A 27,784-nucleotide genomic window follows, 5' to 3' on the forward strand; every position below is an offset into this window, starting at 1 on the left:
TCTTTTTCCTTTTATTACTATTATTTTTAAACTTTTCGGTTCAGATGGTTTGTCTCTGTTTCCCCACCCAAATGTCGTGTTGAATTGTAATCCCCACGTTTCAAGGGAGGGACCTGGTGGAAGGTGATTGGATCATGGGGGCGGCTTTCTCCATGCTGTTCTCATGATAGTGAGTTCTCATGAGCTCTGATGGTTTAAAAGTGTGACACGTCCCCCCTTGCTCTCTCCCGCCACTGTGTAATACAGGCCTTTCTTCCCCTTCACCTTCTGCCATGATTTTAAGTTTCCTGAGGCCTCCCTAGCTATGCAGAACTCTGAGTCAATGAAACCTCTTTTCTTTATAAATTACCCAGTCTCAGGTAGTTCTTTACATCAGTGTGAAAACAGACTAATACGGGGGTACATATGAAGGTTTGTTACATAGGTAAACTCATGTCATGGGGGCTTATTGTACAGATTATTTTGTCACCCAGGTATTAAGCCTAGTACCCTATAGTTATTTTTCTGCTCCTCTCCCTCCTCCCACACTCCACTCTCAAATAGACTCCATTGTCTGTTGTTCCCTTCTTTGTGTTCATGATTTCTGCAAAATCCATGTTTCTGCAAAAGGTATGATCTTGTTCTTTTTTATGGCTGCATAGTATTCCATGGTGTATATGTACCACATTTTCTTTATCTAATCTGTCGTTGGTGGGCATTTAAGTTGATTCCACATCTTTGCTATTGTGAATAGTGCTGCAATGAACATTGCATGCACGTCTTTTTTATGGTAGAATGATTTATATTCCTCTATATACCCAGTAATGGGATTGCTGGGTCAAATGGTAGTTCTGCTTTTAGCTCTCTGAGGAATCACCATACTGCTTTCCATAATGGTTGAACTAATTTACACTTCCACCAACAGTGTTTAAGGGTTCTCTTTTCTCCACAACCTTCCAGCATCTGTTATTTTTTGACTTTTTAATAATGGCCATTGTGACTGGTGTGAGATGGTATCTCATTGTGGTTTTGACTTGCATTTCTCTAATGATCAGGGATATTGAACTTTATTTCATATGCTTGTTGAAGACATATATATATCTTCTTTTGAAAAGTATCTGTTCATGTCCTTTGCCTGCTTTTTAATGGGATTGTTTTTCTCTTGTAAATTTAAGTTCCTTATAGAGCTGGATATTAGACCTTTGTCAGATGCATAGCTTGCAAATATTTTCTCCCATTCTGTAGGTTGTCTGTTTACTCTGTTGATAGTTTCTTTTGCTGTCTAGAAGCTCTTAAGTTTAATTAGATGCTGTTTGTCAATTTTCGATTTTGTTGCGATTAGTTTTGGTGTCATTGTAATGAAATCTTTGCCCATTCCTATGTGCAGGATGGTATTGCCTAGGTTGTCTTCCAGGGATTTTATGGTTTAGGGTTTTATATTGCAGTCTTTAGTCCGTCTCGAGTTGATTTTTATATATGATGTAAGGAAGGGGTCCAGCTTCAATCTTCTGCATATGGCTAGCCAGTTGTCCCAGCACTGTTTATTGAATAGGGAGTCTTTTCCCCATTACTTGTTTTTGTCAGCTTTGTTGAAGATCAGATGGTCTTAGGTGTGCATCCTTGTTTCTGGGCTCTCTATTCTGTTCTGTTGGTTTATGTGCCTGTTTTTGTACCAGTACCATGTTGTTTTGGCTACTGTAGCCCTGTAGTATAGTTTGAAGTCAGGTAATGTAATGCCTCCAGCTTTGTTTGTTCTTTTTGCTTATGATTGTCTTGGCTATTTGGGCTCTTTTTTGGTTTCATATACATTTTAAAATAGTTTTTTCTAGTTCTGTGAAGCATATCATTGGTAGTTTGATAGGAATAAGATGGAATCTGTAAATTGCTTTGGGCAGTATGACTATTTTAATAATATTGATTCTTCCTATCCATGAGCATGGTATGCTTTTCTATTTGTTTGTGTCTACTCTGATTTCCTTGAGCAATGTTTTGTAATTCTCATTGTAGAGATCTTTCACTTCCCTGGTTAGCTGTATTCCTAGGTATTTTATTCTTTTTGTGACAATTGTGAATCAGATTGCATTCGTGTTTTGGCTCTCAGCTTGACTGTAGTTGGTGTATAAGAATGCTAGTGATTTTTGTACATTGATTTTGTATCCTAAAACTTTGCTGAAGTTGTTTATCAGCTGAAGGAGCTTTTGGGCTAAGACTATGGGTTTTTCTAGATATAGAATTGTCATGTCATCTGCAAACAGGGGTAATTCAACTTCCTCTCTTTCTAGTTGGTTGCCCATTATTTCTTTCTGTTGCCTCATTGGTCTGGCTAGGACTTCTAATACTATGTTGCATAGTAGAGGTGAGAGAAGGCATCCCTGTCTTGTGCCAGTTTTCAAGGGGGAATGATTCCAGCTTTTGCCCATTCAGTATGATGTTGCTGTGGGTTTGTCATAGACAGTTCTTATTATTTTGAGTTATGCTCATTCAATACCTAGTTTATTGAGAGTTTTTAACCTGAAGGGATGTTGAATTTTATTGAAAGCCTTTTCTGCATCTATTGAGATAATCATGTGTTTTTTGTCTTTAGTTCTGTTTATGTTAATCTGAGTTTTAGATACTTATTCATCCACCCTAGAAATATTCATTGAGTATTTGCTTTGGGTGAGGCATTATTCCAGGAGTAGGAATAGAATAGTGAATAAGGCAAGTCCCTGCTTTCACGGAGCTTACTGTCTAAAGAGAAGAACAGACAAGAAAATGAATCAATTGATTAATAAAACAATTTATATAGTAGCAAATGTAAGTGAACTGAAAATAAAACAAAGTAGGTAGTTAAAAAGTCACTAGGAGGGGTGTATTTTAGACAGTATTCACAGACACAGGTAAGACATGGGATAGACAAATGTTAGATGAAATCATTAGGATGGGGCACTGAATGACCTTGAAGGGTAAGAAGCAGGAATGAGAGCTTTCCAGGCAAGGCCTGGGATGGAGATAAGCAAGGATGTGTAGGAGTGGGGAGGAAAGGAAGAGGCAGAGAAGGACAAAAGCCTGGGGAGTCATAGGAAATAAAGTCATGTGTACAGGGTCACATCCAAAAACACCTTGAAAGATTGAGTCTTCCTTTTGGACAAGGTGGTATACAAATAAATGAATAAATAAATAGCTGTAAGGCCACTTGAACTGGTGGCCAAAAAGCCACTGCTATTAGAGGCTTGAGCAGGGAAGCAAAAATGTGTGAAAATTTATCCAATAAATATATGTGTACACAATAGTTTGAACCAAAGTGACATTGAAGTCAGGAATGTCAGCTAGAATGCAACTGCAGCAATCCAGGCACATAAATAGCATTTGTATATCACATTTGCTTTCTTACCTCATTTCATATTCATTTAAACGTATCTATTGAGCATCTATCAGGTGCCGGGTGGTATGTAAAGCACTGGAGATACATTGATTAGTCAATCAGTTATGGTCCCTGTTCTCATGGAGATCACAGTCAAGTGGGGAAACAGGAACCAGTCAAGTAATTACAAGACTGAATGTCTAATTTCGAATTATGAGAATTACCTTGAAGAAAAAGTAAACAGTGTTATGGGAGCACATAACTAAGAGGCTTGGTATCATGTCCTGGTGGGCAAGGCTTCCCTGACAGAAATTGCAGCAGAAATTTGGGATTGAATAAATATTGATTAGAAAGGGGAGTGTGGGGCAGGGAGGGGGAAAGAACACTCCAAGAAAAAAAAAAAATGGCATATGCAATATCTATGTAGCTGGAAGGCATGTGGCCTGTTCAGGGATCTATCTGTAAGGTGCGTCTGGAACACAGAGGGTAAATTGGTAATTGGTGTGGATTATGAGTTAGGGTTGCAGACATAGGCTGGGCCAAATACTGGGAGCCATGTAATCTATACCTGGGAGTTTATACATTACCCCATGAGCAGTAGAAACCATTGAAAGATGTTAGGCAGGGAGATGGGAGTGTAGACAGGGAATGAGATGGATCAGACATCTGTTTTGAAAATACTCAATAGAGTGTTTTCTCTACTGAGTCTGGCCTCAGTAGAGAGAGAGGAGCAACAGTGGATGCAGGGAGGCTCTTACGGAATTAGGGTGGTGGTTATGGAGATAGAGAGAACTGAATGGGTTTAAGAGATAGTGGGAAGTACAATCAGGAGTAATAGGCAACAGAACTTGGATACGTGGAGTGTCAGGGACAGGCAGTGTTAGGATGATTCCTGAGTTTCTGGTTTGTTCAAATGGTTGGTGTTTGCATAGCAACCCTGTCAAGTGTGCATCATTATTATCTCATTTTACACTTACCTGAGGTTCTAAGTGGTTAAACAGTGTGCCCAGGGACACCTTTAATAGGTCACAGAGGTAGGACTCAAACTCTGGTTTATGATTTCAAAACCTGGGTTGTCTCATCTATGCTGTGCTTCTGAGTTGATTGCAGAAGGAAGAAAGACTGTAGCTCAATGATAGTGACATAAAAACATTGGTCTTTATTATCACAGAGCCATAGAATCTTAGCATTGGGAAGGATTATAGAGAGCTTTCTGATGTGTTTTTCAAGCTTCTTTGACTGTGACTTACAGTGGGAAATGTATTTTACATCACAAATGAACACACACATAATGGAAATAATTTCTTGACACAGCATTAATACATTGACATCATCTCTGTTATTTTCCATTCTATTATTTTGCATAAAAAATGCTAGTTGCTATCCACAAAATTGATTTCATGATCCAATTAATGAATTGTTTAGACAATACTGATCTAGTCCTCTTAATTTTTAGAAGAGGATTTGAGGCCCAGAACTGGGAAGTGACTTCCCAAGATCTCACAGCCAAGAAGCAAGTGAATTCCTTACCCTTAGTCCAGTTTTTTGTTACTTTCATAAATAAAATTGACTGATACGTTTGTAAATTTTATCCTTTCAGAAAAAGTAGCTGTTGATAAATTTCTGCTTATTGGCATTTAGTTTGTTTCTTCCTCTAAAAGTTTTGTTTTACACTAAGGTTAGACCCTCCAGGTCTAACCAATTAAATGAAACATTGCAAGATTTTATTTGAAAAGTAAAGGACATGGAACAGTCAAGATAATAATAGTGCATTATCTTTGAGAATCTGAGAAAGACTAATAAAAGGCCACAGAAAATGAAAAGCAGTTATCAAATAGAGGTGATAAAAAAATGAACTTATGAAGTTACCTAAGAAACCAAGGAATAATTGTGAAGCCAAAAATAAAGACAAAATTTTTCTGCTAAGCAGAAATGCCAAATGGAGAATAGAAAGCTCTAATAACATCCAAAATCACAGGTACTGTATTTCATGAGCAAAGTTTAAACATAAATGAAATACATAAGATTAAAAAGCTTAGGTGGGTAATATTGAAAAACAGTGGTACATTGGAAAAATATTTAATGGAGCTATCAGACTGTTAAAGATTTAATAAAATGAAAATTTAAAGTTTACTCAGCTGAACTGAATTAGAAGCTTATAGTAACATTAAGGGAGAAGACAGAGAAAGGGATTTGTTTGCTAGTTTTTACACATGTCCTCTAATCTTGATGGAAATGTAAATTAGTTGCTGAAAATCCTGACAAGTTTTCTGATTATTTTCCCCATCAGATAAGCACAGATGAAGCTCAGGAAGCAGTGAAACAGCTAGGACTGAGGAAAGCAGGGATCAGGAGTCCCATGGTGGGGGAGTTGGAAAATGGTAGCATGTCTGGTGGGAGACTTTTTCTTTTTAAAGATCAATGCAAGAGGCAGAAGAGAAAATACTGTCAATCTAACTTCAGAGCATTATCCATGCAGTCACCCAAGAAGTACTTATTGAACCCTTACTGAGTGGCAGATGCTGTGCTAATCTTTGGAGACAGCCTATGAATAAGACAGATCTGGTCCCTGCCCTTATGAAGTTTGCAGTCCCTTGGGTCATTCCAAACACTTGATACATGCTGTAATAGAATAGGGACAATGTGCTAGAGAAGTAGAGAGGTATCTGATCTGGGCATGGTGGGTTAGGAAAGGCTTCCTGGAGCAAATGGCATCTGAGCCAAGACTTGAGTAGGATAAGTAGAAGTTAGGCAGATGAAGTGTGAAGTAGACAGGCTTGCTTGTTTCAAGGATTACATCATACCATGTGTTTAACATCTTAATAAAACATTAGCCTGGCACAAAATAATCTCTCATAAATGGCAATTTTTCATATTTCATTATTGTCAGTTATAGGTACTGCTCAGATGGTACCTTTCTTTTGATTTTCCATATAAAACAACCACATCACACTCTGTTTCCATAAATATGGCCAATAGAATATAATATTAATGTTTATTATTATTTAAAAGGTTTACAAAATACTGATGTTTTTTCATTGAAGTCAGCTTTGCTTGGAGAAGAAAATTGCAGAGCATATCATATATTATGATATCTCTAAGGAAAATATGGTATCAGAATAGTAGAACTTAAATGAACTATAGTGGTAACCTGATCCAGTCCCTCCCTTTAACACATGAAAGAACTGCATGAGCCATTTGCTCAAAGTAACAATATTGTTGTTGGTGGCAAGGATGGGTCTCAAAAGCAGATGTTCAATTTTCATTTCCTTTATGGCATACTGACACTTACAATAAATGGTTTTCAAAGCTCTCAACTTTGATGTAAAATTGTGTTAATATTGTTTCATTGATGTTAATTTCAATCATTACCTTTGAAGTTTTCATGGGCTTCATATTTGTTTTTCTATTACTTTGTTCTTTCTGTGAATGTGTGCTTATTAATTTCAGTTGAACCACTTTACTGTACATTAAGAGTGAGGGGTACATGTAATGCTACTAACCATTTTCATTTTAAACCATTAATTTATTATTTGCAGTAGACGAACGTATTTTAAATGTCATTTATCCTCTGTTAGGTTAAGGTCTCATTCAAAGACAACCCTTGGTAGGCATATTAAGCAAAGTATTAATTAAAACCTGGAAAAATGCCCTGTAGTTAGTAGTCTAAATAATGCTTTCCTATAACACACACTCCTGGCTGCCACTGTGGTAATGTTCTTTTGTGATTATTATTGCTTCATGGTTATATGTTCACATACTCTCTTTAAAGCTATATAATTAGCAAAGCCTTTAAAATAAAACTACTAAAATGTTCTTCTGTGCCATTCTTCCTTTTGCTCACTGTTCACTTAGAGTCTTCTGTGCTTTAGTCTATTGTACTAATATTGATTCCTTTGCCCACCTGCCAGCTTTCTTATCCTTAGGTGTCTTGAAAATACCATAATTGTTTGTCATTCTCTCCACATGGAAGCCATCCACATCCCTTGAGTATCTCTGTGAGGATCCATTGGATAAGGATTATTTCAATGGCCACCAGATTCTTCATCTTATCCAGTGTGCATTCTGAAAAGTTGTTTTGCCTTATTGCTTAGATACCAATTGCTGCTGAGCCTGTTTCTCATTATCAAGATCTTACCACTCTAGCTTCCAACAACCTTCTTTCCTTTACCCCCTCCCTTTTTTGTCCTGATAGCATTATAATTAGAAATAATGCTGTGAATTATTGCCTTCAGGTAAAATTCTACAGGTCCCTGACCATCCCTATGATTCCAATATTAAGTAGAAGCAATTTAGTTTCTGAAGGCTGAAGCTTTGCTCTAGGGTTTTTTTGTTTGTTTGTTTTTACAGCATTTCTTTCCTTTTCTTTTTTTCTTGTATTACTTAAGATCTACAAACTATTGGCTTTTGGTTGTTGAATTTGCAGCTGTTTCAGGATTTTCTGGTGGGTATATCACTGTTTAAAAATCAACATAACTTTATCATTTTTTTTTTTTTTTTGGAGAAAAGAAGCATCATTTAGACTTGCCAAAGACAGGGAAGGGTAAATTAAATAAACTGGTGAGTAAACTGGTTATACTAGTTTTATTGGTCTGGTTATTATCTTGCCTTAGGAAACAGAAATCTTTCCCATTTATAGATTTTGATTTATGCTTTTGCTTCTTTAAATCACAGGACATCATATAAAGGTCATTCAATGATGGTTCCCCTCAGTTTTAAATAAAAAAATGTGAAGAGTAGTTCTAAAACCCTAACTTGTTTCCATTAAAATTTATAAAAATAGTCTCTGTGCTCAGAAAGGCTGAATTTTTCTTTTCACTGTTTCAGTGTATTACAGATCTTCCTTCCTACTGCCTCAGAACCTTGAGACTACAGTATTTTATTATATAAATCTCTTTGCATATGCATTATATTTTATAGTTTATTTTGTTTTTCAATACATTTTTTAGTATGGAAAAATTTTAAAACCTATAAAAGTCTATCATCACCTAACTTCAACAATTATCCATTCATTAGTCAAATATGTTTTATCTGTATTCTTACTTACTCCCTCCTGCCCCTTGAAATAATAGTAAGAATCACAAGCACCATATAATCTGTTAGTATTAAGTATCTAGCTTTAAAATTAAAGTGTATATCTCTAAAGTTATAGAACATAACCATAGTATTACCATACCTAAAAACTTTAACAGTATTTCCTTAATAGCATCAACTAACCAATGGCATCAACCTAATAGCATCAACTAACTAATCAATATTGAAATAGCTCTAATTATCTCATAATTTCTTTTCACATTGGTTTATTTACATCAGAATCCAAATATAAACCACATATTGCATTTGGTTAAGATGTTTCATAAATCTCTATCAATTTATCTCTCATTTTTTTTCTTGTAATTTGTTAAAGTTCTTTGAGTGTTCACAAATTTTAGTTTTGTGGATTGTGTTCCCATATACTATTGCATAATGTGTTTCTCTGTTGGCTGAATTTCCTGTAACCTGATAGGTAGGTCTAGAGCTTTGATCAGATTCAATTTTATTTTTTGGCAAGAATAATTCATGGGAATGCTGTATGCTTCCATCAGAAGGAACAATGTCTGCTTGTTCCTCTGTGATGTTAAGATTATTCCGTGTGTTTGTTTCCAGCTTGATCCATTCATTATAAAGTTTCCCATTAATTGTTAATATGATGTTTTTAGCAGCCATTGATGATCATTAACTAGGATCCATTATTTCAGCAGTTGTTGCAAAGTGATGTATTCTAATACTAACATTTTTTCTTATTTATCAGGCTTCATTTAAAATATTCATTTGATGGATTAAATAAAAGTTACTTTTTGAGCACCTATGATGTACCAGTACTCTGCTAGGCGGTATAAGGGGAAGGCAAATGCATGGACTGTACTCTAAGTGGAAACTAACAATATATTCAACATACTCAGAGAGCAGTTGTGGTATGGTCAGTGAAATAAGACAAGAGAGATAAAAATGGGCAGTAGAATGTTTCAAGGAAGATGTAGGCCATGAATATTTTGTGATTAATAAAGAATAGAACAAGAATAGGAATGGCCATATAAGGGAAGGCAGAGGAAGAACGCTACTTAGAGATTACGTGTTAGCGTGTTAGCTACATCAAAGGGGGGCATTTGTTGGTAGTGAGAAAACTAAATTATTTAGATTCTGTATTGATCAGTTGACATCATCCTTTTGAACTTTCTGATCTTGTTCTAAATACTTTTGGCAGAAAGACTTTGGATGGACTAGAGAACTACAACCAAGCTCAATGGTTTAGAAATTAGTTTGTCATAAATAAAAATTCATCTGAGCTTAAGAAATTTATGGGCTTCCACATCAGATGTAAAATGTAAAGAGATGACAGTTATGTTGATGTGTATACATAGTAATAAAAAAATCCAAACTACCTGGTGACTTGTGGTTCCACAGACCAAACCAGGATATTTGGAAAGGAGAAGCAGGTGCACAGGGTTTGATGTGAAGCTGTGGCAAAGTTAAAGATGTTGAATTTAATTTAGGAAATGTTGGATTTTAAGTGTACATACAAATAGCTAAGTCTTAAGGAATTTGTTAACATAGGATTGAATTGCAGACAAAAAGATAGAGCGGATAATATAAATTTTGTGGTCAGAGACAGAATGAACTCCTAGAAGGGGATAAGCACATCATATAATGAACATAGATAGAGAGGTTGGAGGTTAATGAGAGGATAATGTAGGGTTGGGATTATAGGGTAGACACAGGAAACAGGAAGAAGAGAGCAGTATCTGTTGGTAGAGAAACAGAGAGAAATGTCATGACCTGGGCAGGAAAGAGTTTTAAGCATAAAGCGATGGTCAGCAGTGTCAACTATCACCATGAGGTCAAGGAATGGAGAACAGGGAACTATCTTTTGGGTATTCAGGGGTAGATCACTGGTAATACGTGATAGGATGACAGGACACTGATTTGAATTGTAGCAAGTGAAAGATGGAAGATAAATTACAGAAAGGAAAGGTTTGAAAGCAGGTCAGGACAGAAGGCAGGGGATGATCTATTCTAGGAATGAGGTTCCCAAGAAAAAGGTCAATATGATGGACAGGATAAGCAGTAGGTGGGCTAAACTGAACTGTATTTAAAGAGCGGGAGTAGAAATTTCATGGGTTATTTTGATAAACAAGGCAAATATTACTTTAGAAAATGAAATTTTTGCAAAATGAACTTGTTTAGAGTCACTTTAATTAATTGTATTTGTTTGACATTTTATTTATTTAATTTTCATCATATATATTACCATTAATAAATAATGCTTACATTAAATGTGTAAGAAATGAAGTATTTAATTGGGAATGCTAATATAAAAAGAATTTTGCATGCCTCTACATTTCCCTGCTGTCCACTTCCTTAGCCAGATGTATACATGGATCAGTTAAGTATTTGTTTTTATTTCATTAGTTTCATTTTTTTCCTGCTTACAAGGATAATAAATACTTATTGAAAAAATGTCACCCAGCACAGAAAGATTTAAAGAATAATTTTTTTAAATCCCAGGAAATGATTCTATTCAGAGATAACCAATATCATTATTTGGTAAGTCCCCTTCCAAATCTCTTTCTATGCATAGATACATAGTTGATATTTTACATCAATGAGATCATACTGCAAATGTGGCTTTTGTCTGCTTTTCTGCATCTAATAATATGTCATGGATATTTTCTATTTCAGTGAATATAGAGTTATGGCATCCTCTTTCAACGGCAGTCATTGTATAAAAGAACCATAATTGATTTAAGCCATCTCTTACTGCCAGACTTTAGACTTTTTCGATTTTTTTGTTTTAAACAGCACTGTAGTGCACATTCCTGTGGGTACATTTTTGTGCACTTGTCCAGTTAATTGTCTTCTCTTTAAATAATATTCTGGAAATCGGGTTGTGAATCAAGGCTATGCATTTTTTATATTGTGACACATATTTACATATTACCTAATACCCAGTAGAAAAGCTGTAGCAAGTATACTTCTGCCAATAACACATACTGGTACCCAGAAAGTTGTTTTAAGTGTCTTACAATGATTTTTCATCTTAATTCAGGCCTGTTTTCCATTCTTATAAAATAAGAAGGCTGAAATATAGCAGAGATTCTTAAACTTTTAAGCATTTTAGGATTATTTGAGAATTTTTGAAAGTTGTTTAACCTCCGGGAAAAAAAAACATAGGCAAAACCAGAAATTTTTACTTACTATTTGTGGGAATATACAGATTCTTTGGAGTTAAATCATAGACTTTTTAGGAACCCCACTCCATGAATCCAGGTGAAGAATTCCTTAATGACATGATTTTTAAGTTGCTTTTTCCTTTTAACCCTAACACACACATACGTTTCACAGATACATCACACAGTCATGCGCACATAGAATTTAAACATTTATTTGGAAAAAAAAGTGACATCTGCTTGATATAGAGCCTAGTCTTATTATGACCTATGAAATAACTTCCGTGTGCGTAGTTACTGGAATGAAGTTTTTCTATTTATTTCAGGTTCTTCAATGGCGAACCCACCAGGAAGAGGTAGCAAGACTGGAAATGGAAATTTTTGCCAGAAGAAGAGAAAAGGAAGAGGAGAAAGAGAAACTGTGGAAGAAGAAGGAATTGTTGCAAAGAGCAGAGAAGAAAAAAAAAGTATAAAATCTATTGTCAGTATGAATGTGTGAATGAATGCTTAATGGCCTGATTGAGCTTTTTGATCTTGGTGTTTGGCATGAAATTCTCATAAGCAGTTCTGAGAACATTCGTAAAGATCTAGTGGAATGTTTTTTCTAATGAAAAGTTTATTTGAGCTTCAAAGATTTGTTGACATGGAGGAGAACCCAGATTGTTGATTTGTGTGAGCACAGGTACCTGTGATTAGAAGAGGTGCTGTAGGTTAAAAAAAAAAGACAAGGTTGTGGTGGTTGTTAAATCCCGTAATAAATAGGGACGTGGCAAAAAATGAGAGGGTGCTGTGCTGGGATAGTGTCTTGGTTGACGGCACTGTGGTAAATAATTGCCAAAAACATCCTTGTTGATAGAATATATTATACTAGAGACAGTGCAATTCATGGAAAGTCAAAATGCCCTTTAGAGTTTACTTCTTGGCTGTTTATTAGATGGTTTTGTTTTTCGTTTACTAACACAAATTCATCATTCCTCTTTTGAGTAAATATTTGTTGCACAATCTTAAAACTATACACCAAAAGAAGTGGTTGTTGATAATCCATGGAAGATAGAATACACTTAAGGGTTGTTTTGTTTTAAATATATATATGAGATACTTATTTAGGCATTTATGTTTTTTCCCACCACAAAAATTATGAAATTTGCCATAAAAATATTTTTGTTAGCCATTTAATCAGATATATTAACCATTTTTTAAATGGAGTGTCTAAGCTCTGTAGAAATAATTCACAGAAAGTCAATTAATTTGTGATCAGCAGAATGAAAGGAAATGTCTTTAACCTATACACCTGTTTTGACTTGATCTCTATGGTGTAAAAAAAATCTTTTCTTTGGAAAAGCTGCTTATAGTGCTAAGAATGATTAATTAATTCATGGTCATTGGTGGACAAACTTTTCATTTTTGTGAACATGGTTGACATTTTGCACTATGTGACCAACTAAGTCAAAGAATCTCATGCCTAGGAGTTGTTCCTTCCAAGTTGAATATGTGGGGGTATAGGAACTATGTATTTTAAAGCTATAAGGATGTTTTTCCACATTTTATTATACTCCAGTTGTCATTGTTATTGATTTGTTTTGTGACTTTAAATCAGCAAATTGGTGTAGAGGCAGCATGTGTGGAAAACAACATACATAGAAGTTATATGATCATTTGACAAAGTCAGCTGCTAAGAAGATATACTTCACAATGCTTATTTTAATTCAAAGACGAATTTGATTTCTGCTTCTAAGGAAGTAAATAGGGTGGTTTTATCAAGTCCCTATCAAGAGAGTTGATGATTAAAGGGAATAATTACATGTACCTCCAAAACTCATAAATATTGATCATGTTTCAAATAATGTAAGTGAGCTATATATCTCTGGAATGGGGGAACTTACCAATTATTTAGTGTTATGAAAGTACAGTATGTGAAAAGCATATCCCCCTACTTGGGCCCTCGAAGCATTTCCTCACCGTGAATTAGCGTGACCACAAAAAGTACTATATTTGTAGGCACCTTTTTACATGCAGTGTCAACTTAAATGTCATATGAAGAGATTTGGAAACAGTTTCATTTACTGGGAGTTTACAAAGACAGGTAAAGCCATACCAATTAAATAACTCAAGTATTGAGAATGGGAGTCGGTACAATTAATTGTGCGAATTAAGTTTGGGTTGAGGAACTGGCATGGCTACACAGGAGAGGATGGAGGGACATCACTAGTTTGTAAGATTTCTGGAAGTGAGAGAAAGGCATTTAAAAGATGAGAGAGAGAGAGCTTCCTGAGCTTGCAGATGGGGCTGACAATTGCCTCATAAACACTATAACAAAAACTGAACAGAGTAATGGAAGGAAGAATTAAGCTATTTTAATGGCTGAGGCACCCAAAGGGCTAACCTAAATGCAGCTTAAAACAAGGACACTTAGGCCTGAAAAGATGAAGGCTGAGGAGAATTTCAGTACGTTAGTTGTGTGGGATCTATACCTATGAGCATTAAAGTAGCACATGTTGAAAAAACATGAAAACCTCCATGCCTAGAATGCATTTTCGTCCCTGGTTGCATTTTGCTAAGCTTCATGCAGGGTGTTACATGTATAAAGTGTCCTGCACTTTATAATAAAAGATATTATAAGAAGTGCCCTATCAAATTTGTTGTCCTATTTATATAGAGTATAGAGGACATTACAATGTTTTGGGAAACTAAGCCAAATTTGTGGTCAAACCCTAGCAATTGTGTAGGACCAAGGCATATAACTTATTTTATTTTTAAAATACTTTTTCATTTATAAAATTTTTTTAAAATAGAGATTGATATGATATAGACATTAGTACGCATTGGCTAGCATTAAAATGTTAACATTTTTCATTTTGTTTCAGATTTTTAAAATTTAAATAAAGGAGAGAATATTACAGATAAAGTTGAAATCCTCTTCTGGGAACTTCCTTAGTACCATTTCCCTTCTTTCCTCCCAAGAGACAATCATGATCAGGAATTTTACTTCTATCTTTCCAGGCCATACATAGATTTTAAGATATTTTGACATATAATTTGTGACTAATTTTTTTCATGAACACTATCATGCTATGTCATTCTGCAGTGTTTTAAAAATATGTCTGTGTTTCAGGGGGTGGGGGACAAGGGGAGGGAGAGTATTAGGACAAATACCTAATGCATGCAGGGCTTAAAACCTAGATGATGGGTTGATGGGTACAGCAAACCACCATGGCACATGTATACCTATGTAACAAACCTGCATGTCCTGCACGTGTATCCCAGAACTTAAAGTAAAATAAAAATATATATATACCTATGTTAGTAATACACATAGACCTAGTTCACTCTTTTTTTTTGAGACGGAGTCTCGCACTGTCGCCCAGGCTGGAGTGCAATGGTGTGATCTTGGCTCACTGCAACCTCTGCCTCCAAGGTTCAAGTGATTCTCTTGCCTCAGCCTCCTGAGTAGCTGGGATTACAGGTGCCTGCCACTATACCTGGCTAATTTTTGTATTTTCAGTAGAGACGGGGATTCACTATGTTGGTCAGGCTGGTCTCAAACTCCCGACCTCAGATGATCCGCCCGCCTCAGCCTCTCAAAGTGCTGGGATTACAGGCGTGAGCTACCATGCCCGGCCTTTTAATTGCTACATAGTGTTCCATAGTAGAAGTGAGCTAGCATTTATCCGTTCTCTTTGGTGGTTGACATTTAAGTTTCCAAAGTTTTGTTCTTATAGGCTGTGCTGCAGCAGCCAGCTTGTACTGATGCATGTGTTCAGGCTTTCACTAAGGTGTACCTAGAAGGAGAATAACTATGTTGTAGATTCATATACTTTCAACTTTATAAGATTTTGGGGGGTGGTTTATAAGATGCTACAACTTTGCTTTTTGACTTTTGTCAATTTGATAAATTTGAAAAGTATCTTATAAATATTTTAATTTGTATTTCCATGATCATTTGTGAGGTTGAAAATCTTTCATGTTTACTGGAGAGTTTTCTTTCTCTGTAACTCACTTATTCATACTTTTAAAATCCATTTTTAAATTAATATGTAAAAGCTCTTTATAAATTCTAGATACTATTTCTTTTCATAGTTATATGGGTTGCATGTATTTTCACCCGTTGGTCATTTGCCTTTTAGTTTTGCCTGTAGTATCTATATTATCACGGAAATTTAAAACGCTTAAGTAATCGAGGTTATTAAACTGTTTCTTATGAATTATGCTTCTCTTCATGAACTGTGACCTGGTAGCAAGAGCATCTCTACAGGTGGCTCTTACATGTGTCTCTGTTGAAGGTCATATGCATTTTACCCTTTGGCCTGGGAATAATTTTCGTATCAGTTTCTAGACTTGGGACACTATGCCATGAGCCTAGAGTGCATCAGATTTAGGGCTAGTGCACAGCACTGGTCTGGGGTTCTGCACTTGACCCCTTTTCTTCTCTGGTCTCCCTGGAACTTTTGCAGAGAGTGATTATGGTGTATCTAGTCCCTATTTTCTATCTGGACGAGTCCTATGTGACTTTGTGCTATTTTTAAGTAGCTTGATTCCAGCTCCCGTTAGCACAGGTCCCATGACAAATGTTAAACATCCGGCCACCAGCTATGCAGACCTATGCTGGGTCCCAGTTTTCCTCAAGTCCTTTGGCTTCAGCTCTCTCTGACTGCTCTGACTTTAGGTTCCATGTTTATTTTTGGCACTGGGGCAGTGTGTGTGTGTGTGTGTGTGTGTGTGTGTGTGTAGTTGTGTTATAGTTTGTCCAGCATTTCTATGTGTTTGAGGTAGGAAAGGAGATTTCCATGTCAACTCAGAGATACTGACCAGAAGTTCTAGCTGTCTTTACATACACTCACCACAAACCTAGATTATCTTTGTTTTAACTATTTTACTGTTGGAGACACATTTTGGTTCTTCAGCGTTTAACAGTAGCTTGACAGAAGATCCTACCAGCAGCTCTCTGCTGTCATGAGAGGTGTTGTTTTGGTAGCTGGTGCTCTGTTTTCCCGCCATCTGCTGTCTCATCTACCTGGCTTTCCCTTCTCCTAAGAGACTGGCAGTAGAGGCAGAGAAACTGTACCATGTGCAAAACTCCACCATACAATTTCTGAACAAGAGGTAATCTTCCTCCTAATTCTTCTTTCCAGCAATTTATCTGTTATGACCAATTTACTGGAATAATATTTTGGTTTGTATTCGATGCTAATTTTACCCTTGCAGATGCCCAGCTCCTTTAATCAGTTTTTCTTCTATGCTTTAAAACTCAAGTTGAATATAATAGTTATAGTTTTCATAGTTTTAAGACTCAAAGAAAGTTTTGATTCCTAAGTTGTTAGATGATATTGATGTTTTTCAGGAGCATCTCTCTATTTCTGAAATTGTTGTCATGATAAAATCAAAAGATAATGCCTCTCTATAAATGATCCCTGGGAGCTATTGTAAGAAACAAAATTTCCATGCTAGATGGACCTTATATAATATTGGTTCCCATACCACCCTTTCTCTAGATGTGGCTCTTTGTGTAGCTTAAATCACAGAAAAATTTCTCTGCATTATTGAGGTTTAGGAGATGTTGTTGCTGCATGATGCCTAGTTTAGAGTTCCAGAGAATCCATCACAAGGATGGTTCTAGCCTCACTTCCAAAATGGAGATTTTAGCAAGACTCACATAAAAAGAAGACATATCTCTCCCCTCATCTAGCATTTCAAAATTCTGTCTAATTTAGCCAACTCCTAATCTGCACACCAGACACTTTGTGCAATTGAGGGGTGGGGAGTATTTTCAAGGATATCAGGATACCTCTGCTGTGACCTTCAGCCTTGCCTTAGAGATCTTTCTGGGGAGGGATCTGCCACTTTGTGAATTCTTAGCTTCTTGTAACATCATACCAGTAAATACCAAAAGACATGGCTTTGGCAGAACATTGGCACTTGGGTGTTCCCCCGCGCCCCCAGGGGATCTCATAATACCCAAATTACATGCTTCCTGCAGAGAACCAAGAAGAGGAGAAATAGTCTAAAACAAAAACCAGTAGACTGTCATAAAGAGAATGCAGGTTAAAGGACTGTAACCATTCTTATTTCAGAAGACTCCAGAAGCTCTTGCACAGGAGAGAATTCAGAGTACCTCCCCATTTCAGATCTGAACCATTCTCCCAGTGTGGGAATTTGTAGGTTCTTATCAGGGCAATGAATCATGACATTATAGAATCTCTTCTCCAGCGTCTTTTAATCTAATAGTATACTGATCTAAAGAGCTAAGAGTAGAAAAAATGGTGAGCATAGACGAATGATTTTTTTAAAAATTCCCAGGCTTTAAACTCTGCTTTTTCAGGATTGTTGAACTTAAAGTGGTCAATGAATAACACCAAAATAAGTAGGCTTCTAAGGTGGGCTATAGGATCCCCTATCCACCCTCCAGACGTGCCCCGTATAATCACCCAGACTATAAATACTGTGGATTTTACTCCCATGATTGGGTCAGATTATATGGCACAGAAGACCTTAAAATTATCTGAGTGGTCCTGACCTAATCACATGAGCCCTTTAAAGGCACAGTGATCGCAGACTGGGGTGGTCAGAGATTTGAAACATGAGAAGGATGTGACCACCATTGATGGATAAAAGACTGAGGAGTCACATGGCAAGGAATGTGGTGGCCTCAAGGAGCTGAGGGTGGCCCGGGCTGATGGCCAGCAAGGAAATGGGACCTATAGCCTATAGGCCCATATCCATAAAGAACTGGATTTTTATGAATGGGATTGGAAGCAGATTTTTTCTCCAGATGAGAACTCAGTTTTGTCAATACGTTGATTTCAGCCTGGTGATACCATAAGCAGAGAGCCCAACCACACCATGCTAGACTTCTGGTTTACAGAATTCTGAGCTAGCAAGTGAGTGTTGTTTTAAGCTGCTAAATTTGAGGCAATTTTTATATAGCAATGATTTAAAAAAAACTAATACAGATTTTAGTATCTGGAAGTGAAATGCTGCCATAATGAATACCTAAAAATGCAGAAGTGGCTTTGGAATTTGTAAGTGGGAAGAAGCTGGAAGAATTTTGAGGATATCATCTTGAGGATGATAGAAAAAACTAGAATACCTTGAATCAACCGTTAGTAGAAATATGGATGTTAACAACGTGACTGGTGAGGGCTGAGGAGGAAGTAATGAATGTATTATTGGAAACTGGAAAAAGGAGGATCACTGTTAATGTGGTGACAGAAAGCCTAGGGCAGTCATGTCCTGCAGTTAGATGGAAAACAAATTAACCAGAAATAAACTTCCTAGTTGATGAACTAAGATATCAAAAAAAAAATGTTGAAGGTGCCACATAGATTCTTTTTGCTGCCTATAGTAAAAAGAAAAGAGATAAATAGAGGGAAGAAATTTAAGTGAAAAGGATCAAGACTTGATGCTTTGGGAACTTCTTGACCTATCTAGATTGGAAAAGATCTTAGAGTTAACAAATTACTGCCAACAGTATGGCATGAAGAACAGACTGAGGTGTGAATATACAGTCCTTTGTTTTAGTCTTGAAAAGATCAAAAAGTCAGAGTAGTTAGTCATATAAAAGACCCTTCTGGGAGATCAATGGTGCTTCTCATGGATCTTTTCAAACTAGCGGGCCTCCAGGAAGCTTAAGAGTAGTATCCCTTAGCCATCTCGGCAGGAGACCGAGAGAGAGACGAGATTATTTCAAAAAGATTGTGGTATAGCTTTTGTCTGTTGTAGTGAATTCCCAAAAAATCCACAGAGGTCCTGCTGGGTTCTTGGGAAAATTTTATTAGAAACACTGCCAGCTTGGACTGAAAGGTACAGACAGAGTATGATGTGAAAAAGGCTAATAGTCCCCCAAAATTTGATTATAGTGGTGGGAGGCAGGCTGATAAAACGACTCAACTGCAAGTGCCTACTACCATTCAAGAAGAAGGACGAATGACCCTTGAACCAAGAGGGCAGAATTTAATAGCCCAGGTGTTAGAGACTGTGGCTGGCCCCTGTGGCCCCTTGCATTTTTTTGATACTTCCATCATTGAACAAACCCACCTCTCTAGGCTCAGAAAGAGCTGTGACTATCCAGATCTTCCTGTAAAAGCACAGGCTGCTTACTGCAAGGCAGAGAAGGGGGAAAGTGCCGCCTGAAGACAGATGGCATTTTAAGAGAGAGACAGGGCTGAGCTGAACTTGTTCAGTCATTTCTCCCACATTTGCCAATCAGAATGACAGACCATACTGTGAACCCTCCTGGGGAGAGGAAGTTCCCAGCTATGTGAGGAGTGGAAGATGAGCATTCCCCCTAAGAAGAGTATAGGGTAGTTTCCATATCCCCTGGTACATCCATGGTGTTGAAATGATATTTCACTAAAGGCTCAAAAGAAGGCGAGCAGTCCAAAGACACCTTTATTCAACTATATGTTGGCCTTAAACCTATAACTAAATGGTTCACTAACAACCTCATTACGACCTGAGCCAAGAAGTTCCTACATGTGGAGGTACTGGAGCTGATCTAAGAGGTTGTATTTACCAGAATAAAGATGAAGAAGAGCCATGGTGGAAGGAGAGAAAAAAAAAACAAAACTACAGAGTGGGTAGCAAATGTGGAAGGCCGTGAATTCAGTGAGCCCCCTGCAAGTGGGGAATGGCTCAGGATGGTATTGAGCATGGGGCTTTTTGCATTCCCTCAGACCTGAGCTGGAGATCCAGCACTGCCACTTCTTAACTGCGGGGCCTTGAGGGAAATTACTTTCTCTCCATTTCAGTGTTTGTGTCTGTGTGCTATTTGCATTTGTATGATAAGAAAATGCATGTGAAGCAGTTTGCACATGCCTGGCACTTAGAAAGGCCTCAGTAAATGATGTTCTAATTGTTACTTTTATTATTGTTACCCCAGTGGAATGGTAGAGCAGAAGGCAGTTAGAAAAATCATGAGAACCAAATAGAAAAGGTAGAAACGAGATAAAGATAATAATAATGAGAGGCAGTGGTTTTAATGCTGGTTCAGAAACTAATGTCGTGAATACAGTTCTTTTTCTCTTTGCCTGGTTACTCTTCACCTGGTAACAGAATGTCTCTAGAATGGCAGAACTCTACCAACACTAGTGACTGTGGAATCCCTTGAAAGGTCAAGTAAGAAGAAATGTTCTAATTACAGCATAGGGCATGCAGAAATAGTTATCTTTAGTTATCCACTTTAAACCAAAGAATCTTTGACTCATTAGTACATCCTATGGTTCTAAGTGGCAGTCATCAACAAAATATACTGTTTAGCACCTAAATAGTTCAAACAAATAAAACATATACTAACTTCATAAGTTTCATGACTTGCTGATCTTATTGTAAACTATATATATAAGTCTTCTAATCTGTGTTTTATTTTGAAATCCCGAAGTCACCTTTCAGAAAATACTATGGCTCAACATATTTCATTTACTATTATATTCAGTGTTGGTACGAACGTCCTCCAGCACATAGTACCGTGTGGCATTTGCCTCATTTCCAATAGCCTCCCCACCCTTTAACATAGGATAATGGTATCAACTCCTAGTAAGATACATTCACAGTAAGATTGTGTATAATTCCAAAGGGGGCATTAAGAGTCCAAACAAAATGATCATTCATTCATTTGCTTGTTCAATAAGTACATACCAAGTGCCTTCATTGTGATAGGTATTATACCCAGTCCTCCATTCTCCATACCTCATGCAATTATAAGAGATCATCCACTCAAGAAATTGCCCCCTTTCTGGTCTCTGTTTAAAGGGAGGTGTTTACCTGCTCTGCCACAAAATGATATACAATTCTTAGGTCAATGGAAGCTCTTATTAATAATACAGAAGGATATCTTTTAGCTTCAGACTTTATAAGCACAACAAAAAGAGTTAATAGAGAAAAACTAAAAATATAAAATGAAATGAACTATATAGAGTTTGTTACTGGTTAAATTAAGCATGCCCATATATAGCAAATTAAATACATTTGTGCATATACATACATACATATATGCATATGCAAATATATGTATATGCATGTGTACATACACATGTAGAGTGTGACTTTGAGATTTACTTCCTGCCTTTCTCAGGGAGTATCAACAAAGCCTTAACCTAACCTAACCTAACATTGATCTAAGTTGGGGTGGTTAGGAGAGTGCCTTTGTTCTCATCCATGCCTAGACCTCCTTTTATTTCCTGTTCCAGTATCATCAAACTGTAATTTGGGCATCTGTCTTCACACTCGCCCATGCTGGTCTGACTGCTTCCTAGCGTGAATACTCTTATGCTAACAGAAGTTATTAGTTTTGCTATAGCTAATCAAAGTTCAGGACTTAGAGTATAGACTTTTTGCCCTAATGGACTCCAATAGGGTTTGTTAACTCTCTTTCTATTAATTTATCTGTTTCCATTGAGGCCTTTAATTGTTGCAGGCATGTGTGTACTGTAGGAACTGCAGCATATGGGACTGTCCTCTGCAGTTTTCTTTGAATGCCTGTGACTGAATGCCTTTCATCTCCATCGAATGCTCTGCTGTTGAGGAGGTAGAGTGATACAGATCTCAGGGCTTCAGGCGGTGGGAAAATCAGAGTGCTGCCTGGAAGCCAGCGCATAGTAGAGAGGTCCCGGTGAGATGATACCTGATGATCCTGGCCCAGGTCATCCATTTCTTCCAGGTCCTTTTCCCTCATGACTCTCCTTGTTAACCTTGTGTAACAGAGAGGCTGAGACTTCTTTTAAAGAGGTGTGTGTGTGTGTGTGAGAGAGAGAAAGAAAGAGCGATCTAACTGGATCCCAGTTAGACAAACATGACTTAAACTGTAAATATTGTCAGTTTATATAATATGTTACTAGTGCCACCTGAAATGTGAACACAAATAAAAACACCATGGCAGGACTCAATAGTACAGTGCCATTCAGATGATCTAAAGTTGGCTTATAGCACTTTTTTTTACATGTTTGTAAAACTGAGAATATGGAATGTAAGAACTCTCATAGACTTCTTAGACCCCGGAAACATGTCTTTGAACCACTCTAAACACCAACTTGAGCTTGGCTCTAACATCCATCCACTGAGATCTCTCACAGCAAGCATCCTCACTGCAAAAGAACTTGCTGCCAGTAGAGCTGAAGTGTCCCCACTTGGCTGAGGGCCACTCTGATGAACTGCTTCCTACCCTCCCTTTTGTGACTCTTTCAATTAATAACTCCTAGACATGTGATCTTGCAAAGTTTAAGGAAGTATTTTTTATTTAGTTTTTAGTCTTTTTCTTTGGGAATCTGATGGAGTACTGCAAACATGGGAACTAAAAAAAAAAAAAAACCTAATTGGTAAATTAACTATCAGAATAATATAATGGTCAAAAGGAGAAGATAGCATATATTTTTTGTAGACAGGACTCCCAAATAAACTGGGATTCAGATCTTATTTTCTGAAGTTTTAATATTGGTTCTTTTAGTATTATTGTATGTGTAAATAAATTAAGTAGAATAGGAGGTTTAATTATGCAGAAGAAATAAACTAGGGATTATCTAATTTTTAAATGTTCATAATGTTCCTTGTTTTGTTACTAAAATTTAGAAATAAGCATTATTTTATTAAATTAACTTATTAATTTAAATTAACTTTAAATTAACTTAAATTAACCTTCTAACATGAGACTGAGCATACGGTCAACTCTTGGGACAGCATATGAGTCAATAGGTAACAGAAAAGTTGTGGTGGTAACCCACAGATGGTAGAATGGTAATCCAAGAAGCTCACTTTTCTGGTTTCAGCTGTCTTGTAAAAATAAAAACTTCCACTAGAGCATCTTTTTAAAGGGTAGAAAAGCTGATGGAATCTTTCTACCCTCTGTCAGGACATAGTTTTCAGAAAAAGCCAGGGATCGGGGGAGAGAGAGAGAGAGAGAGAGAGAAAGCCTGGATAATCAGGAGCCAGATGTATTTGTTTTTCTGGAAAAGATTTCCTATTAGACAGTTTTAGAGAAAGAATCTTGAATTTAACTCCAGGTATAAATTTTTGACTATACTTTCTGGCTACGTCTTGATTATTCATAGGGATTTGACTTAATTAACAGATACCTAAACAGTACTTGCTATGTGCAAGGCATTATTCCATGTTCATTTAATCTTCTTAACAGCCCCAAGGGGTAGATACTTATATGATCCTCACTTCATAAATGAAGAAACTGAGGCACATAGGGGTTATGTAATTTCCCCGAAGTCACGTGAACATTAAGTGTGCAGTAAGGATTTGAACCTGAGTGGTCTGACTGGTCTGATTTTAGACACTGTGCTATGCTCCCTATCATCATGATTGCTATGCGCTGTTAATTTTGTGATTAATTAATTTTGAGAAATCTCAGTTTCAAACTATTTACTTTTGGGTCACTTTAATGGCTTTGGTCCTGTCCTGGTTTACTCAGAACTGTTCAATGGATAGGTAATTGATAATCTTAAAACTCTATTAGTACCTGCCTGCCTTCTAGTAGAATTTCTTTTGTGTTCTAAAAGTCCACACTGCTTACTATGTCTGTCTCCCTACTCTTCTTAAAATTCTTTCAAGATTCTTCTCTCTGAGATAATGAATTATGATGTCTAAACACTTACAGGAAACCAGACCATTATAATTTCATCATAGTTGAAGTATCAAGACGTGTTATGGAACAGATAAAAAATACCTTCTTCATTGCCTCCTCGGTGCCATTCTTTTTTTAAGCAGACTGAAGAAAATGTAATGATTTTGGTGTGATTTCTTTTCCTACTGACATCATATTTCACAAGAAGAGAATTTCCACGAGTTTCCAATATGACATCTGCCCACCTCTCAGAATCCGTACCCCTTACCTCCCCTTACTTCTTTTTACAGTGCATGACGTGTCATGCTCCTGTCTAAGGCTAGTCCCTCCATTTGTGCGTGGAATCCTATCCCCTTTCTCCTGCTCAAGTTTATCGCAATTTCTCTCCCACCACCATCCCCCTTTTTCTAGCTCTTTCCAGGTACCCTAAAAATACACCATTATGACCTTCATCTATAAACTACCCTCCCTTGGTCCCGCATCCCCCCTTCAGAAAATCTCATCATTCCCTGGCCTATACACAGTGTCTCCAGCGTCTCTCCTCCCATTCCCTCTTGAACCATTTTGTCCCTCTGCTCCAGCAATGTCGCACTTGCCAGCATCATTGCTTACCTCCGTATTTCAGTGATCAATTCTTTGTCTTCACCTTACTTGAATTATTATGATGGAATTGATCACTGCCTCCTCCTTGGAAAACTTGATTCCCTTGGCCTCTAGGAAGCCATTCTCTCTTTGTTCCTCTGTCTTACTGGTATCTTCCTCTCAGTAAACTCCTTACCATTCCATCTTCTAAGCTTTGGAGTCTCCTGGGGGTAGGGGTCAGTCCTCTCAGTATGTGTACTCTCTAATGATCTCAGCCAATCCATATGACTTCATATACCATTTATTTCCTAATACCAATTCATACCTTTGGCCTGGACTTTTCTTTTGAACTCAAACTCATACGTGTAACTCCTCAAATCTAATATTCCCAAACTATATTCTTGCTTTTCTCTCCAAAATACTCTTTTCCTAGTTTTTCTTTTTCCAGTAAATGGAAATCTAGTCTGCTAGCACTCAGGCTGAAAGCCTTGGTATCCTCTTTGACTTCTGTTTCCTCCCTTATACCCTTACCTGTTGGCATGGATAGAAGGCTCTACCTTTAAAATATAATTAGGACTATTATAATAGCTTCCCAATCTCCTAATTAATTTATCTTCCCCCTCCCTTTCCGTTTCCACTCTGCCTCTCCAATCAGTTTCCCACACAGTAGGCAGACCGATCATTCTAAAACTCACTTTAGATCATGTCACTGCTCTGCAGAAAACACATCAATGACTTCCCATTCTACTCAGAATAGAATCTAGAAGTCTAGGAGGGACATACAGGGCCCTACCTCTCTGCAGGTGTGATCTACCTCTCTGCTCTGCTCCGATACCCCTTAAATTTCATATCCTACTCCTCTTCCCATCGTTGAGCTCCAGCCCAAGCAACCTACTTCCTACTCCACGAACACTCGAGCATATGTCCTCTCAGCCTTTTGCTCAGGTTTGGAACAGTGCTCTCCCAGATGTCTGCATGACTCACTCCTGCACAGCATTCAGGGTCCTGCACAAATGTCATCTTAGAAAGAAAGTCCTTGATGGACCAACAAAAATGGCATCCTCTTTCTCTGTCACTATCTATTTATCCTGCTTCATTTTTTCCTTAGCACTTGTCACTCCCTGACATCTATTTATGGACTATCTTCACTTCCACTTCTAGAATGTAAGCCCCATGAGAAAAGAGAATTTGTCTAGTTTCTTTATTGCTTTAGCCCCAGTGCTGGCACAGGGCACTCAAAAATAGTGGTTGAATAAATGAATTCAATGAATGAAAAGTATACCACTCTCCTTTGATGTTATGGTGTAGAGGAAAGCATGCCAAGCTAAGAGGTCTTAACAAGAGCGGTGACCTTGGCAAGTTATGTAGGCTCTGTGTGTTTTTCCTCCTTAGTTGTAAAATGAGGTGTTTGGATTAAATGATTGCAAAAATCACCTTGGTTCTAAGTCATGATTGAATGACTCAGGTTTGATTACTTTTCACTTTTCACTCTCTCTGACATTTCAGGTTTTGAAATACAACATCCTTAGTCTATATACTCCCTTCTTAATGAATAGTGAAAAGAGAGAAATTAAACAGGATTACAGACAAATTCATTTCAGCTATATCAACATATGACATGATCATTATGCAATATTTCAATGCCTATACTGAAAATAGACCTTCCTCCTAAAGAAGACATGACAGTTATTTTTTAATCCACCTGGCATTTCAATTAAGGGGGAGATAACTAATGTGTTTACCCAAGAATACTTTCTTGGCTCATCATGTTATAAGGACATGGGACTGCATTACAGCAGAAAATAGCTTACTGCCAATTTGAGTGGGAAGCTTTGCTATGGGAAAATGCTCACATAAGTGACCAAAGTGAACATCACCTAAAAGAGATTAATGTTATTTATTTATGCATCTAGACATCATCTACTTCCAAACAATTTATAATAAAAGGCATTAATACTTTTGTGCTGGATATCTTCTCCCTAGTCATATCACTCTCCATTCTGCTCTGTAGCACAGTTTTCACACATGGCTTCCTTGCCCCCTGGCTTTTGGTTTGGTTCAGCCAAAGCGGAACATGGGAGATCAAGGTGAGGGAGAGGTGTGGGGTTTGGATAGTTGTTTCTCCAGCTCCTTGCCCTGCAGGGTTGTGCTGACCAGTTGTGTCCTTCACCACAGATCTCAGCTCCCGTCAGGGGTCCTCCTTACCCAGCACTGTATGAGCCCTTGTGGTTGCCCTGCATTCCCACCCTCCTTTGTCAGTTGTCCGCTTATTACATTCTTCTTAACTTATCCTAATTTTCAGTGTGCCATCTGTTTCCTATTAGGAATCATTAAAATAGTAAAAGAACAAAAGATGAGAAATTAAGGGAATAGGAATATCATTATGTCAGCAAACAAGACTAAAGAAGGGTGTTGTAATTGAACATGGTTAAAGTTAAAGGGAAACATATAGCTCTTATTTGCTAATAATAGTCAACATACCAGCAGATCAGGAGCTGGCAGCATGTATTGGGAGGAGGAGTACAACCCACTCAATGGATAGCATTTTCAGTAGAAATTTTACAAGAGCCTAAGTCAATCCTCTTATGAGATTGTACCAGCCTTTATAAGACCTGTGGCATAAAATTAAATCATGATTCTTTGAAACTTTTCTACAGAAAATGAAACTGCTGCCACATGGAAGGTGATAAAAAAATAAAAATGTTATATAGAAATATATATAGGATTCTTGTCATTTGACCTGATACAGGAATAGAATTTGGAAACTTCAGGAATGAATAATAGTTATGCCCCTCACATGCTCCTCCCAAATATTAATTTCCTTGGCCAGAGTTTATAAAAACTGGCCATAATATACTTACACATAATATAAACAATATACTTTTGTAGTTATTACTATTATTTTTAACTTTTATTTAAAGTTTAAGGGCACATGTGCAGGTTTGTTACATAGGTAAACTTGTGTCATGGGGGTTTGTTGTACAGATTATTACATCACCCAGGTATTAAGCCTAGTACCCATTAGTTATTTTCCTCATCCTTTCTCTTCTCCCATCTTCCACCCTCTAAAAGGCCCCATTGTGTAATTATAAAGTATTTTATGTCCATTGTAGATAA

At 37.1% G+C, this 27,784-nt stretch overlaps 1 protein-coding gene across 14 annotated transcripts in view; it reads left to right on the plus strand.

The window, feature by feature from the left end:
* Positions 1–27,784, plus strand: part of CCDC148 (coiled-coil domain containing 148) — a 315,736-nt gene that overhangs the window by 204,079 nt on the left and 83,873 nt on the right. For 9 of the 14 annotated variants that reach the window (XM_063646009.1, XM_055292055.2, XM_055292046.2 and 6 more), the window contains 2 exons: positions 10,868–10,906; positions 11,856–11,996. In XM_063646009.1, coding sequence (XP_063502079.1) covers positions 10,868–10,906; positions 11,856–11,996 — 180 coding nt within the window. The remainder of the gene's footprint in view (positions 1–10,867; positions 10,907–11,855; positions 11,997–27,784) is intronic. The other 5 variants (XM_063646010.1, XM_063646011.1, XM_063646012.1 and 2 more) reach the window with 1 other exon arrangement.

Source organism: Symphalangus syndactylus, chromosome 9 (assembly GCF_028878055.3).
Source record: "Symphalangus syndactylus isolate Jambi chromosome 9, NHGRI_mSymSyn1-v2.1_pri, whole genome shotgun sequence".
Classification (NCBI taxonomy): Eukaryota; Metazoa; Chordata; class Mammalia; order Primates; family Hylobatidae; genus Symphalangus; species Symphalangus syndactylus.